This window comes from Ochlerotatus camptorhynchus, unplaced genomic scaffold (genome assembly GCF_037179485.1).
Source record: "Ochlerotatus camptorhynchus isolate MF236.1 unplaced genomic scaffold, CSIRO-AGI_Acam_v1.1 ptg000389l, whole genome shotgun sequence".
In the NCBI taxonomy this organism is placed as follows: Eukaryota; Metazoa; Arthropoda; class Insecta; order Diptera; family Culicidae; genus Ochlerotatus; species Ochlerotatus camptorhynchus.
This window is the reverse complement of record NW_027040876.1, coordinates 676,698-693,772: the sequence shown is the minus strand read 5'-3', so window position 1 is coordinate 693,772 and position 17,075 is coordinate 676,698. Positions and strand designations below refer to the sequence as shown.

The window sequence follows — 17,075 nt, the reverse complement described above, 5'->3', positions numbered from 1 at the left end:
TAAAATACATAGCAATAGAAACCTGGACCCACATATATTTTAGATAGTAAATAAGAATTGAAACTAACCAGCTCGTACCGCGCCTTGTCCTTCTCCGCCATCTGTTCGTACTTGGACTTGACTTCTGCGTCCATGTCGGACCACTTTCGGCCGAGTTCCTTCGCGATGTCACCGACGCCGTACTCCGGATTCAGGGCCTTGACCTTGTTCCGTTCGTCGTGGCAGAACCAGAAGAATGCCGACCTGAAAAAAAAAAACCGAATCGAATTTAAGTTTATTGGTCACGCTACGACGGGTGGACGCTCGGATTCGTGATACTCACAGTGATCGCTTCGGTGCGTTGGGGTCCTTGAATGCCTTTCGCTTCTTACCGCGACCGACCACGGTACCCTTCGGTGGAACGTAACTCTGCATCTCCAGCTCGTACCGCGCCTTGTCCTTCTCGGCCATCTCATGGAAGCGCTGCTTTTCCTTGTCCAACATCGTCTGGCGCAAAGAAAAATAAGGGGGGAAATATTTTGGTAGTCGCGTGGAAGGTGAATTTTACCGGTGCTTTGCAGCAACCAACACGGTCGGTGGTCTGTCTGATGATCTGGGGGTAGAAATCTTGAACATTTACTGCGAGCGAGTGAGCGAGCACGTGGCGAACTATAAAGCGATGTTAAATTGCATTGCCAAGGCGGCAACAAGGATGCATCGCACATGGCAGATGCGATTCTCTAAGCAGATTAATTCCAATTACGAATTACAACAGAGTGTGATTTATGGGCTTTGGGGGAAAGGATGCCTTTTCGGAGTGATGATGCTCTCCTCCCACCCACTCTCGCTCTCTAGCGGTCCACACGAGGGCATCGATCGGTAGTGGGTGCATCTGTGCGTCACACAGCGCTTCCACCAGGATCATGAGTCGTGGGAGGAAATACGTAAGCGATTATCAGCAGAGCAGAGTGAAGCTCCGGGAGTGTGAAAATTGCTCGCGTGCACCCATCATCAAGGTCTGCATCACGGAATGGGGTGGTGGACACACGAGAGGTAGGGGGTGGGTAGAAAAATAGAAGGCACCAACGACTGGTGGTATGTACAGTGTAGTAGTGTGGTGGTGGGAACAGCAACAGCAGAGCTGCAGCAGCGCAGCGGTGTTCTGCGACAACAATGCCGGCACATGCGGACTAAGGCCATAAAAAAGGAGCGTACGTCGTCCTGGCCGGGGGTTTTCCCAAGATGGATTGGATTGGTTCGGTGGGGGAGGGGAATGGGTATGAACAGAGGGGACTCTGTGGGCGACGGGTGTGACAGGGGGAAGAATGATTTAAGAGCGATGAAGATGAAATGCAATTGAAGCATAAAGTGGAACCAACGGGACGTGGCTTTAATAAAATTGCATTTAGGAGATTACAGAAATTGGATGGCAGGGCAGTTTTCTTTCTGTAAATTCGGTGTTTGAGGGGCCATTGATCGGTTTTTGTAAATAGTACAGTTAATCAGCCCGGTGTTTTAATATTACTCATTGTTTGAGTAACTCGAATTCCGTTGATTTTAGTTATGTTTACTCCGTTTTGGTTAACTGAATTTTATAAGAAAAACTACATGCCGCCATTTTGGAATCCACGTTGGCGGATCCAAATTTAAGATGGCTGCCTTCAGACAGTGAATACGCGCGGGCGTTGAATCCGAATCAAAGATGAATTCCGTTCACTCAAATTTGCCAAAACGCAGATCACTCCATAGATTGAGCAAAATTTTCCACGATTTTTGCTTTATTTAAAAGGTTTTCAGCCAGGGGCTGGGTCACCCCTTCGATGGATAATTTCAGAATATGAACGACTAGTAGAGGCCAGAAAATGAAGTTCAACACCAAGTTAGCTTCCAATCCCAAGTAACAATTCCGGAATTACCATACTCTTGTAGAACACGATTTAGGCCTGAAGATGTCTCTTAAACCTCGATAAAACTATGACATCCGGTTTCGGAAAAGGTGTCAGATATTCTACAATACGAGTATTTTTTTAACGGGACGCCCATTGGCAAATCAAATTTCGACGCAATTATTGTGGAAAGTAAGATGGGGACATCCGGTTTCCGAAAAGTTGGTAGATACCCAACATTGTGAGTATTTCATTGTCATGGAATGGGGAAGGCTGAAAGAGGCTGGTAGTCGAGATAATTTCAAAAAACTTTCGAAATGCTTTTTTGAAAAAGTAGCCTCTACATGTATCTTTGCTTAAAACCGCGTTAGTTCGAAAATCTGTCCACCATAAAGTAGATCTTGTCTTACTGGCCAGCTTGGCCTGAGACAGCAAAATTCTATCAGCTCAAGTTCTCGATATGGGATGCGAGAAGTCCAAATTCATACTAGCACTACACACTTAGAAAAAATCATGTAAATTTAGGTGCTCTGAGACTGACATATACGAGCGTCAATTTTGACATAAATTTAAGTCATAACAGACGCGAAATTCAGTACTTTCAAACTTTTCAGTCTCGGAGCACTTAATATTACATGACATGTTTGTTTACGTCTCATCTTTTATATCAAAGATGGATTCCGTCACGTGTAAAATTAGTTATTTCTAAGTGTGTACCTAGTGATAACATTCCGAACTAAATCAACAACTATCAGATAAAGATTATCGACTTGAAACATATGGCATTAAATCTGTTTTTGAAAGTTGGTCCCCAGGTAAAAAGTGTCGCGTAACCTCGCCACTGCTTTTTCTGAATTATGAAATAATTAGATGCTATGACCATATGTTGCATTGGTGAGATACAAGAAGAGGTTTCAAAGAATGTGTTTGACACATTAAACCTGTTCATTTCACTTCATGAGAGTCACAATTAGCGATTTTTCACTCACTCACTCACTCACTCAGCGATCAGCAAATCGCTGCTAGGTACGGGAGGATCCACCAGGGTACCCGATTGAAGCGAAATGGATGGGGAGAGTGGAAATGCTTACATTTCGTGAAAAGAGGGCGGGCTCTTCTCCCCACTCATCCTTCTATTGGACCTGTTGTATGATCCTGTTCGTGGTAGTTCCGTATCACCATATCATCATCTTAATTTCTTGCACCTTCCTAGTGCATTGAGGTCACTTTTGGCCTGGAAACAATGTGTATTTTTTTCCTAATGCACTAGGATGGTTAAGGACGTTTTGGATATGCTAAGCCTTTGTGTTAATTTAAAAGCATGCAATCCATTTTGATGATAGTGTGATAGTGGTCTAACGCTCATTGTTACACGGAAAATAGTACGATAGCTGTGGGCTCAAGTCACTGTTGAACTTGATCTAGCTTAATAACCTCTGATTGTCATCAGCAAATCGCTGTATGAAGGGCCAAAAACGAATGCATGGATTGATAGGTAATCGCCTATTCATTTCCTTGGGACAGTTATGAATCTCCTTCCAACAACTTGATTAGCCAATCGGTCTCAAAACGAACCATCCAACAGGAAGATGCCCCAATGAATGGGGAGAAGAGCCTGCCCTTTATCCACAAAATTTTAGCAGCAGCTGGTTGACATCTTCACTCTCCCCATCCAAATAGCTTGAAATGGGTGCCCTGATGGTCCCTCCTCATTCCGAATTTTATATATATAGTATCATATTAGTATTTTTTTGATATATAGCATGCAAGCCAGCTTAAAAGCCATTTTGGTGTTTTTGAACCGAGAAATCTGAAAAAAAAGTGAAACTAGACCAACTGACGACTCAAACATAACCCTTTCCGAATTCCATGAAACTTTGCATAACTGTTCGCTATTGGCAATAAGTCAAGTTTGCACTACGCTATTTTGTAAAATTAGGCCGAGTTAAAATTGCCGAATTCCAGCATACATTCTTGAACAACATTTGAAAAGAGCCCATGTGCTGAATACAAACAATGGCTTTAAACGTCGATTTCCCCCCACCGCATCAGACTCATTCAGGCAAACCAACAGTCGAGCAAATCCACGCCAAATAGCGAAAAAATAAACGAATTTCTCGCGTAACATTTAAAAAGGGCCTATCATTGATGATCCATTCTCTTCATCGACTTTCTCTTTGGTTTATAACGGCAACATAAACGAAATTCTCGCTAAGCTCGCAGCACAGTTCGACACAAGATGATGTCTAGACCAACAATTGAAATAGGCGGAACAACCAAACGTAAACAATAGGTTTAAACACAAAATTCTCGAGAATCAAAACACTCCCACACAAACTAACAACGCCATTCGATAAAAGACGTTTGCTCTATCAGATGACGGTGTTAGATTACTTGGATGTGCTTTGATTCTCGAGGAATTTGGGTTTAAAGCCATTGTTTACGTTTGGTTGTTCCGCCTATTTCAGTTGTTGGTCTAGATGTTAGCTGAAACAACACACTGAATGGGACATTCATTTGCAGTCGGGTTATTCACGAAAGAGAAAATCGATGAAGAGAATCGATCAACTATGATAGGCCCTTGTCTCGTGTTGCGCGAGATTTCAGATTTATCCGCTCAGAATTCCATGAAACTTCGCATAACTGTTCGCTAAGGGCAATGAACCAAGTTTGTGCTGGAATTCGACCATTTTGAAACACACCTAATTTTTACAAAATGGCGTGTTCAATATTTTTCAATAAATCATAGCACTAAAACGGCTCAGCGTATCGCAATGACGTCTGAGACACAGTTGAAGGAAATTGGTTTAACTTTTTCAGAAAAAAATACACACTGAAAAAAAAATAATTATATTTTCGTCGTAAAATGAAGAAAAAAAACCAATAACAAACAAAGTACATTCTTAAGATTATTTAACTTATGTTATGTACATCATATTTTAGTTAAAAATTTAAACTTTTTCACGCAATATTTATGTAATGTGTGTGTATAGGAAACGATTTTCTGGATAAAAAACTAAAATTATTTTCGAAAAAAAGTTAAAAAGTTTGATTGAAAGTTGATGTTTTACTGTTTTGTTCAAGTTTTAAATGTCCATTGTACATATCAGTGAAGTTAGCATTTATGATAAGCTTTCTAATAAACGTAAGTTTAAAAATCATAGAAATATACTTTTTTTATTGAAGCTTTTTTTCTTTTGAAAAGACAATCCAGTTTCCTACGACTTCAACTCAGACATCAAATTCGACTAGATCAGCCATTTTGAAAAATATCGAATACGCCATTTTGAAAAAATGGCGATAGTAAAAATGGCCAGGACTGATACAAGATTTTCAAAATTTGATCCACAAAATCCGCGATTTCTCAAAATTACAAACTTAATCTAGCTCGGTAAAATCTCCAGCAGCCGATTACTTCGGCATTTACTTTTGCTGATATCTCAGCAAAATGTTATTTGTTAGCTGAGTATCAGCAATTGTTTGACTGAATCTCAGCAAAATAAATTGCAGAATTACTCGGCTGTTGGAATCTCGGCGAAAAATTTTAAGTGTCAACATGGCATTTCAAGCTTATTGCTTGTAGCATATTAGCTTTTTGCCTGCTCTCAACTAAGTGTTCTTTGAAGCACTTGATTTCAGAACCTATAACATCTTGTATACATAGAAATAGATCGGGCATGATCTACGTATACACTTTGAATCTGTTTGGACATATTTCGATACTACAGACATTAAGGGAAAGTTCACCGCTTCGAAAAAAAAATAATTACGTTTTGATTTTTCTAAAAATATTGAAAAAAAGTATCAAAAATCTAAAAAAATCACATTTTTTCTAATTCACGTGCAAAAACATGTTTTATAAGTCATTATGGCATAAAGTAAGACTCAAAAAACCACAAAACATCAACTTTTCGGTTTTTCTGAGAGTCCAATTTTTTTTTCATGATGGGATAGAAAAAATTTTTTTGCATGTAATTTTTGACAAAAATCTAAGGAAGAAACTGATTTTCTTGGATTTTTGATAATTTTTCCCAATATTTTTAGAAAAATAAAAACGTACCGAAAATATTTTTTTTATTTTTGGGCCGGTGAGCTTCCCCTTAATTCCAGTCTTGATTAATCTAGTAGAACGAATCAACTGAGCTCCAGGACGATTTGGAGAACCTAGAACATCTGGTATGCATGGAAATAGGTTATGCATGATCCACATAGTCACTGTGAATCTGTTTCGATGTATTTCGCTACTACAGACATTGTCCCAGTCTTGGATGATCTGAATTATCTGAATTTCAGGACGATTTGGAGAACCTAGAGCATCTGGAATACTTGTAAATAGGTCATGCATGATCCACATAAACACTATGAATCTGTTTGAACATATTTCGATACTACAGACATTAATTCCAATCTTGATTGATCTAGTAGAACAAATCAACTGAACTCCAAAACGATTTGAAGAACCTAGAGCATCAGTTATACATGGCAATAGGTCGTGCATGATCCACATAGACAATGTGCACCTGTTTTGATATACTTTGATACTACAAACATTGTCCCAGACTTGGTTGATCTAGTAGAACAAATCAACTGAGCTCCAGGACGCTTTGGAGAACCTAGAACATCTGGTATGCATGGCAATAGGTCATTCATGACCCATATAGTCACTGTGAATCTATTTGGAAGTATTACCCTACTACAGACATTGTCCCAGTCTTGGATGATCTGAATCTGAATCTGAAATATCTGAACTTCAGGACGGTTTGGAGAACCTAGAGCATCTGGAATACTTGTAAATAGGTCATGCATGATCCACATAAACACTATGAATCTGTTTGAACATAGTTCGATACTACAGATTTTATTACAGTCTTGGTTGATCTAGTAGAACAAATCAACTGAGCTCCAGGACGATTTGAAGAACCTAGAACATCTGGTATGCATGGCAATAGGTCACTCATGATCCATATAGTCACTGTGAATCTGTTTGGAAGTATTTCGCTACTACAGACATTGTCCCAGTCTTGGATGATCTGAATCTGAATCTGAAATATCTGAACTTCAGGACGGTTTGGAGAACCTAGAGCATCTGGAATACTTGTAAATAGGTCATACATGATCCACATACACCCTATGAATCTGTTTGAACGTTATTTCGATACTACAGACATTATTACAGTCTTGGTTGATCTAGTAGAACAAATCAACTGAACTCCAGGACGATTTGGAGAACCTAGAATATCCGATATACATGACAATTAGCCGCATATATACGATTCGTTTATTATTTGACAACGAAAAATGCTATCACAGACAAACAGACGTAACTCTTCATTGTGTATCTTCGTTCATGCATTTAACGGTTGATTTGAATATTATCAGTTCCGCGAACTACTCGCCGCAGCGCTGGCATCGGATCACTTTGACGTTTCTATATATTCTATAGAACTTTTATGCAATATTGTTTAAGAGTTAGCGAGCAAGCTTGTTTTCCGCGAGAAGCCAGAGAGATGTCGTTACTGAGGTTATATGTTTTGAGATACTATGTTTTCAAGAACAAGTTTTTCAAAGAGTTACGTCTGTTTGTCTGTGATGCTATGTTCAGTGGACAGAACGCAATGCATTTTCGTGTAAATCCGGAATAGTTTATCCGACGTGACCAACAAGTGCGACTAATGAAACTCTGAAAATTTCTCGATTATTTGCAGGGTGTTTGCTTTGAATCGGTAAACTATCTAGAAAACTATAGCCAAATGAACAACAAATTTTATGACAGCAAAATAATCCGGGACGCAAAGGTTAAAATGAATTCCACAATTTTGGTGATAGGATATCAATCCCTTCGCGATTTTCACGACATCATTTAAGAAAGTTCAAATCCGCAAAATTCGCCTGTTGTAACAACCCTGTAATTCCAACACAAACTTGACTCATTTCCCCTAGTGAAAAATTATGCAATCCATATGCATTTCCATTTTTTCTGAATTCGGCCATTTTGGATTTTGTAATTATTTTCAAAATGGCGACTTTGTAATTTTTCGAAAAATTGTAGCACGAAAATGTCATTTCTGATCTGAATGATGCCTACCCAAGTAACAATTTTGGTTTTATGAGGGTTCTGTAGACCATGATTTAGACTTGTAGAATGCTATAAAACCGCAATGTTACTTGGGTAAGACTAAGTTGTAGAGCAAAATAAAGTGTTTCTGAGAAAAATATAAACTGTAATTATTTTTTAGTGATTGTGAGTACAATTTATAAAAAAAGAGTTAATGCTCAAATATATTAATGTGTCCTTGTTCAATTTAGGGGAAATGACGGCTTCGGCATGACAGACTATTTTCGGCAACCCAAATTGAAACGCTAACTTTCTTACGAAAACACTTCGCTGAATGCATTCAAACGATTCTTTAGACTTTCAGCTTCAATTTGTTTATATTTTTACCCCTTAGAAAAGCAATCTAGCAAGGTTTTCTTGAAATGCTGCTGATTTTGAGTTGCCGATGAAAGCACAGCTGTTTAACACGCAGCTCAAATAGAAAGGTTGCCGAAGAAAAACATGTTGCCCACAATAGTCGCTCTCACTAGAGAAGATTGGAGCATTGTAAAAGCATTTCAAAACAATTTTTGAAAATTCTTTCGACTGAAATTGTTAGAGCAGCTGGCAGCAAAAGATTGTAAACAAACCAATACTGCATATGTGTGCGTTCCTTAGAGAAAAAGACTATTGCTATGGTCGCTGCTTAGGTTGCCGAGAATACGTAAATTCCCCTATATAATCCTATTTAAAAATAAGCTCATGCAAAAACTAAAAAAAATGGAATATTGAAATCCATGGACATTTTAAAATTGACAAAAATCGTAGAACAATAACTTTTGGTCAAATTTGCAAACATCTTGTTAGCATGCTTTTTCAAGTATTTTACTACTATACACGCTAATCGTTTGTTTACGTTTCTTGAAGCACCAACTTTGGATCCCCCTGGCTGGTCACCCTGAAATGCTACGTCATTTATGCATCTTCACTCACAAAAGCTGATAGGCCCTTTTCAATTGTTGGTCGAGAATTTAGCGTTTTTCAGCTTTTGCGATTTTCAGGAATATACTGAGAATGTAAACAGCATACTCAAACAATTGTTCGTATTAGTACTATCTTCTGGGAAGTCGTCCGTCAAATTGCGAAAAGGCAGAAGACAACTTATTAGCATGTACATAAGACGCTGAAATCCTCTTAAAATCGTATCGCTCGTTGTGGGTACTGAAACGTTGAAGCCTTGATCTGCTTCCGAAATCTTCTAAGACATGTTTGATTATGTCCAATATGAGCTCAGAGAATTTCTGTGTTGAAATACTCTGGTTTTGAAGTTAAGGGAAAATTCAACAAACTTCCTGGTCTTGTTTAAAATAGACATTTTCACTGAGTTTTCAGGGCACTTAACAGATGGCCGAATTCGATATTTGAATGGATATTAATTTAACCCAGCTCCAATGGAGCCGATTTTGCCCCAGGATTCAACCCTGATTTCAAAAAAGCAATTTACCCGAAATGTTTTCCATTGCAACCCTGCGAGTTCGCCACTAGAGAGCGGCCTCTGCTGCTGCAGCTTGGCATAGACCGATCCCGATGTAGGTACGTACAGAGCCAGCAACGTGAACCAATATTCCTTGCTGCTCCGTCCTGTCGCCATCGTCGCCATTGCCCTCGTCATCATGTTGGGGCTGCCGCTATTATATGTAGAAAATATCTTCTATAGGTATGTTTATACAGCTCGAGCACTGCTGCTGCTGCTGCTGCCGAGCTGAGCTGAGTGAGAAAAGAGAGCCCGTTCTGCTATTATTGTACATAGCACCGGGGCTTGAACATACACGCTTTTCCCACATCGATCCTATTACCCATTCCACCGAGCAGCACCGACTGGCAGTAGTGCAGAAAAACCAACCCACCACCCTCCTTTCCTGGAGCAGGAGCAGGACTCGGTCGGGGACGAATACAGGGCACTCTCCTCCCGACTCCCAACCCAAGTTTATGTGTTTGTATATACTCTGCTGCTGCTAGGTGGTAGAAATGTCCTCCTTCTGCCGTTTCTTCTCCTAGTTATCCTGCTCCAACTTTCCGCCTCCCATCCCGTCCACCGCGGCCCGCCAGGGGGATCCCCCCAAAAGAGGTCGTCACAGCCGTCGACGTCGATCTGTTTTTCCGTGCCAGCAAGTTTCCTGAGAATAGAGCGCCCTCCATCGCTTTCGCGAACCGCGCTGAACTAGAGTTCCCCCTCTCATCCCCATCCCTCCCTACTTCGGCCCTGGTCTGGGTACGGTTGGTGTGTGCTTTCATTGATTTTTCCGAAAAAGGAAATGAAAGAGCGCTGGCTGCTGCTGCCTGATGGCGTGGCATGGAGTGGCAGATGGGAAATATTGGACTCGGCCAGGACGAACGGCGGCCGGGAGGGGAAGGGCTCATGGTAAAACGCGCACAAAATTTATATTATATACTTATGTGCAGCAATGGAAGCAGCAGCAGCATACAGAACGATGTCGTCGTCGTCGTCGTTTTGCTTTTGCTCTGGTGCTGCTGCTGCTGGTGGTGATAGTGTTCCACTTGCCTCGTCCCGATTTCTCTAGTCCTGCGCTGCCGGCCGCGAAGCAGCTTTCTGATTACTCTGGTGTGATGGCATTTCGAAAAACATGCTCAAAGTCTGACAGGCAAAGTGTGTTTAGAGCAGAAGAGTAGCGTTACTGAATGAGGAAAATTAAAGTGCTATTATTTGGAAGATCGATGGAGACGCACCAGGGTGGCGGCGGCTGCTTTGGGACTGGGAGGATGGTTTTTAATAAATAATAATATCGAAAAACAAAACGACGAGTCCCAATGCCGGAAAAGCAGCATTTTTTGAAAGGTCACTTAAGATACCATGCTGCATGTCAGGGGTCACAGATGGGCAAGAATGGGCTCTTAAGATTCCTATACCTTAGAATATCCCTTATACCACGCGTTCGCAGTACAGCCTATACTACGTGATATAGAGTATCTTGACATCAAACGTCATACATATTGTTTCCAGTGAAAACTTGATGCTCGATATCCTATCAAACTCTTCTTCAGGAACTTGTAACTTGTAAATCAATGTCTTTCAAATGGGAATTACAAGTTCAAGTCCTTGTAGTTTCATTATGCTACCCGTCCCAGGGATGCCAAATTTGAAAACATGCCTCAACTTCTTCAAACATACGGGAAGAGCCTCAACATTTTGTACGAATATTTTTGAACATCTGAGTAGGTCCATGAAATTGAGCAGAATGTTCCTAAACTTCCAAGAAGTTCAGCAAGCTTAAGGACCCTACCAGGAAGTTCAGAAACAGTAAGATCTCTGAAGAACTGATACAAAGTTCCCTGAAGTCCTGAGAAGTTATCTGAACTATTCCCAAAATTCCTGAGCTTCAATCCTATCAAGGTGTCACTGTTCTGTTGAGTTGCTATTGTTACAGATGTCGAAAAGACACTTATTTCATGAATTTCGACATAATCGAAATCAACACTTAAAACAGAGATAATGACTAGCCTCAATTTTACCAACGCCTAACGCCACTCTCACATTATGCTAGCCTCCATCCACTTCAGGCCTTTTAAACATGATTGGCTGCTATGTTGAAGCGTTCTCCCGATTTAAAGCACAACAACATAATGTATTTCTATTTTTCTCAGCCCACCAGCTGACTGTTAATTCGTTAATCAACATTCAACGCGAACGGATAAAATATAGCCCCAAAATCGAACAATAGTCAATGAACGTGAGAAAAAAAAACATATGAAAAGGTCGCAACCATAACACTTGAAATAAATATAAACACAGTCGCCAGTCATTCATTCATTTATGCTCGGGCGCGGCAAAATCAAATGAATCATTAATTTGTTTTCATCATCATTTCGCTGCCTTTTTCCTCCGTCTCTCAATTAATCCCGGCGTTGCAGTAATCGCAGAATCAATCAATCGATTTCACTCTCAGCCAGCCCCACCAAAGTTGGTTGTGCACCCAAACTAACGACCTGTCGGATTGTATAGCCATTTTGCATCATCCCAAACTGTAACAGAACGTCACGGCGATTTTTGTCCAGTTTTGGGTGCAAGTTAAAACACGCATGTCAATGCAAAACCGTGAAATTAAAGTGCCACACATTTAATTTCCCCCCATCACCACAGCCATGGGCGGACGGACGGACGAATGATGATCACGATGATGAGGCTCTCGCTCGTCGGTCGTTGGAACGGGCATTAAATTCAATTCCATTTAAATTTATTATATTATCAATCATTCACGTGTTTCCAATTTCACGTGCCATCCCATCCTGCTTCTGTGCGGTGGGTTGAAACACGACGACCGGCGAACTCCATCAAGCCGATCAATCAACGCGCGTCGGGATAGGGATCGGGAAAAAGTGGGATTCCAACCGATCAGCCTCGGCGGACCTGGTTCGGATTAATTGCTTCCACTTTAGATGGAATTACGATTGACTTTCGCGCGACGGAAATATTTCACACAATCGACCTTGGTCGGTGAAATGTTTCACTGGAGATGGAACGGAACTGCATGGTGTAAAAATTCACACGGTCCCATTACAGTATCAGCCCCCGGTCGTTGTTCCTGTAGGGCATTTTTTTGCCGAGTAGGCAGCTAGCGTCGGTGAATGCGGAGTAAACCGGATAGCAATAAATTTCAGGACGGGCGCGAGAGAGAGAGAGAGGGTGGCTATAATTTATTTTGACATGACATTACAGCTTTATATAGCGAGTAGCCGACGAATGCGACAACGACGACGACGATGGATGCCGAGGGGTCCCTCGTAAAGGGTATAGGTGAGGTAGTGTTTTGTAACTAGGCTGCATAGAGCCATCGTGAGCGGGCTGGATCACGGTTTGTGGGTGTCCATTTTATTAGTTGCAGGAGTGTACATTACTAACATTTTGCAATGTCCGTGTTTCCGGATTCGGAACAGATTAAACAGGAACAGGGCATTCTTATTCTATGCGTCATCTTGTAGAAGTAAAGGCCCAACATCATATTGTATGTCAGATTTACCGCAACGGATCACCAACGGATGCAACGTACGTGGGTCTTAGGAAATTTTGCGATAAATGATAACCTAGAAATTAAAAAAAAAAGTCATTAAAATAGAGGCATAGAACATTCAAGTCAGGATCTCTACCACCCTTGGCATCGAACGACACCCATTTGCTGGTTGAAGTTGTTGTTATCACTTTCGAAAAAAATATGTAATAGCAAAAAATAACAATGCACACCTTCAACTACCTGCATAAAGCAATAGAAACCTAGAGCAGCGAATGAACCGTGATGAATACGTCTGTTGAGGTATTGCGCATTGCAAGAAATTTTGTATTTATTAGTTATAAAACTACAATTCTACATTAACCCTTTCTCGCCCAGAGTGTTTTGGCATGATTCATTTAAAAAAATCTGGACTGCTTTAGCTATTGGCCCGGATTTTCTTCTGATAATACACGGCCAATGAGAACGACCTAAATTTGAGTTTAGTTAACTCATAAATCGCATAAAGCATAGCAAATATGCCGGAAAATATACTCAATCTAGGGGTAGCACCAATAGACCGATTGAATCCAGTCTTTACTATTCTCATATTCGTGATTTTTTTCCTGGACAAACCTGGAAAAACATGAGTCAAATTTACTCATCGCTGACTTCCTGCTTTTTAGCGATTTATGAGTTAAATAAACTCATATTTGGGTCGTTCTCATTGGCCGTGTATTATAAGAAGAAATCCAAGCCAATAGCTCATTTTGTTTCACCATCTTGGATTCTAAAATGGCGGCGGATGTCAATTTTTCACTTCCACTTATCGAGTCCATTCCGTAGATACCCATATTTTATGGGTTTAGACAGGGATGGAAAATCATTTACATTCATTTCGAGCATTCATTTACATTCATTTTCCTCTAAATTTTTTCATCAATAGAATACCGTAAAATGATGTATGAAGCTTTTGTAGCTTTTGATAATAACTACAACTTATGTTAGTTGAGAATCACTTCTGATACTGCTCATTCACAACATCCGCTTTACTGTTCGAACAATCCTAATTCATCTCCGGGACGCACAATAGACCGCTCTTTGGAAGCTCCTGGTTACTCCAGCCCAGTCGTGTCGATTCCCGCCAGCGTTCAGCATAGTCGTCCTGGACCTGTGGCTGGATATGAATCAGGAGTCTTCCACCTTGCCTCTACAAGCAAGTACAATCAATATATTAACTATTCACTGCCTGATGCCGATCAAATTTTCAGCAATTCTAACTATGTTAGTCATTGTGATGATGCCTCTGTAACTCCTAATCCTGGAAACCCGGAACGCGCCGTAGAAAGCCCCATGGAAGCCCCCAATCCCTCCGTCTCAGTCCTGCCATCAGCAGCCTTTGTTCATCATAGTCGTTCCGGACCTGCTGTCGGATGCGGAGAGGGGGTCTTCCAACCCACTCACTATGGCGAGTATCCAATGAGACTTGATGATGGTCAGTTATTGCCTGATGTATCTGTGATTTCCAGGGAGAGCAGTCGTTCGATTCCTTGCCGCAAGCAGGACGTCGTGATCTTCTACCAAAACGCCGGTGGAATGAATTCTGATGTTGAAGAGTACCGCCTAGCTGTATCGGATCATTGCTACGATATTATTGTCCTGTGCGAAACGTGGCTCGATTATCGAACGCTTTCCTGTCAAGTCTTCGGTCCTGACTACGAGGTCTTTCGTTGCGATCGGAATCCTAACAACAGCCGTAAATCTACTGGTGGAGGTGTCCTTGTAGCTGTCCGTAGCGGGTTGGAGGCAAAGGCCATCGAGAACGATTCATGGAACAATGTGGAGCAGGTTTGCACAGCCATCAATCTGGGTGATCGCACACTATTTCTATGCGCTCTGTACATTCCACCTGATCGAGTCCGCGACAATGAACTCATCGATACTCACTGTCGGTCAGTTTTCACAATTGTCGAAAGTTCCACTCCAGTTGATGAGATATTCATTTTTGGTGACTTCAATCTGCCAGGCGTTTCGTGGAGTCCATCTCATAGCGGATTCCTGTATCCAGATCCTGATAGCTCTACATTTCACGCAGGAGCTATTAGCCTTCTCGACAACTACAGCGCAGCGACGCTTTCTCAAATTAACCATGTAGTTAATGAAAATGGTCGTAGTTTGGACCTCTGCTTCGTGAGCACACAGGACAGGGCTCCATCACTTTCCTCGGCTCCTTGTGCACTAACTTAGCTAGTTCCACATCACCCTCCTCTAATTGTCACTGTTGAGGACAAACTCGTGCGTGATTTTGGCGACTATACTGCTACGGTTTCTTATGACTTCCGTAAAGCTGACCACCGTAGCATCATAGATGTATTGTCTAGCATGGTATGGGAGAACATCCTTGATCCAGATGACGTTGAGGCTGCAGCGCAAACCTTTTCACATGTCTTGGCATATGTCATTGACAGACACGTCCCGAAAAGAACTCACCACAAAGTGTCTCACCCTCCCTGGCAGACGAGAGAGCTACGTAGGTTGAAGTCAATCAAGAGAGCAGCATTGAGAAGATTTACGTAGTATCGCACGCTTCCTCTGAAACTACATTATGTGAGGCTGAATCACATGTACCAGCGAGTCAGTCGTGAATGCTTTTCAAATTTCCAACGAGGCATCCAGCGCAAACTTAAGCTACACCCGAAATCCTTTTGGAACTACGTGAACGAGCAACGCAGGGAATCCGGCCTCCCATCGTCTATGGAATTCAACGGAGAAGTTGCTGCCACTGTTCAGGATATATGCCACCTTTTTTCCGAAAAGTTTTCCAGTGTATTCACTAATGAGACACTAACTGACGACCATATTAACCTGGCTGCCAGGAACGTTCCAGTAAACGATCAAACGCTGGGTGCAATTGATGTTAATGCAGAAATGATTTCTAAGGCCGCGACTCTGCTCAAGTCATCCTTCAATCCTGGACCTGATGGAGTTCCATCTGTATTTTTGAAGAGACATATTGCTAGCTTGTTAATTCCGCTTCTTCGCCTGTTCCGAATGTCTCTCTCAGGTGGCATATTTCCATCTTGCTGGAAATTTGCGCACATGTTTCCCGTCCACAAAAAAGGAAGGAAACGAGCTGTGGATAACTATCGAGGAATTACATCGTTAAGTGCCGTTTCGAAGCTATTCGAGCCAGGGTGCCTTCCATTCATTTTGACTAAGAAAATGCTTTATGAAATTATGGAATAATAAGATTATATGATAATATTTTGTTTGTGTAAGCAACAAGAAAATATTGTGAAGTTTGTGTCTGACGCATAATACCTGCCAATTTTGGTACATTAGCGTCGCAATAAGCGATTTTGTCATTTATCTCACCCACTCTTCGCTCTTCACTCTTCGCGAAGAGGCGATCAGAAAATCGCTCATTGTGACTCTGTTAAAGCTAAATTTACATGTTTTGTGTGTCAAACATAAACTTTACAATCTTTTCTTGTTACTTACACATACAGAATATTATCATAATATCTTATTATTCCACAATTTCATAAAACAAGTTTTTCGCCAAAATGAATGGAAGGCACCCTGATTCGAGCTAGTGATTATGGAACCGTTGCTGTCCCATTGCAAGCAGTTTTTGAGTGCTGATCAACATGGGTTTACTGTCGGCCGCTCTACAACTACCAATCTGCTGTGTCTCACATCGTATATAACCGAAAGCATGTCGGATCGGGTTCAAACGGACGTTATTTATTCAGACCTATCCGCAGCATTCGACAAGTTGAACCATGCTATTGCGATTGCTAAACTCGGCAGGCTCGGTGTATGCGGTAATCTTCTGAGTTGGTTTCGATCATATCTTACCGGTCGGCAACTAAAAGTTGCCATAGGAGATTGCAGATCAGCTAGCTTCTTCGCCACATCAGGTATACCTCAGGGAAGCCACATGGGACCGTTAATTTTTATACTGTACTTCAACGACGTGCATCTGGTCATCGAAGCTCCTCGGTTATCATATGCAGATGACCTCAAAATCTTCCTACGAATCTGCTCCATTGCTGACTGTTACTTTCTTCAACGTCAACTGAATGTATTCGCTATATCTACTGTCTAAAATCTCTCTATTGTTCGCTTGTTCGATCGACGCTTGAGTATTGTTCAGCGGTTTGGAACCCA

The 17,075-nt window shown here is 41.3% G+C and overlaps 1 protein-coding gene across 3 annotated transcripts in view; it reads right to left on the bottom strand.

Moving 5' to 3' along the window:
* The window catches only part of Dsp1 (Dorsal switch protein 1), a 128,315-nt gene that overhangs the window by 21,466 nt on the left and 89,774 nt on the right, over nucleotides 1–17,075 (bottom strand). For all 3 annotated transcript variants that reach the window (XM_065233103.1, XM_065233102.1, XM_065233104.1), the window contains exons 4-5: nucleotides 323–486; nucleotides 69–243 (exon numbers count right to left, since the gene is read on the bottom strand). In XM_065233103.1, coding sequence (XP_065089175.1) covers nucleotides 69–243; nucleotides 323–486 — 339 coding nt within the window. The remainder of the gene's footprint in view (nucleotides 1–68; nucleotides 244–322; nucleotides 487–17,075) is intronic.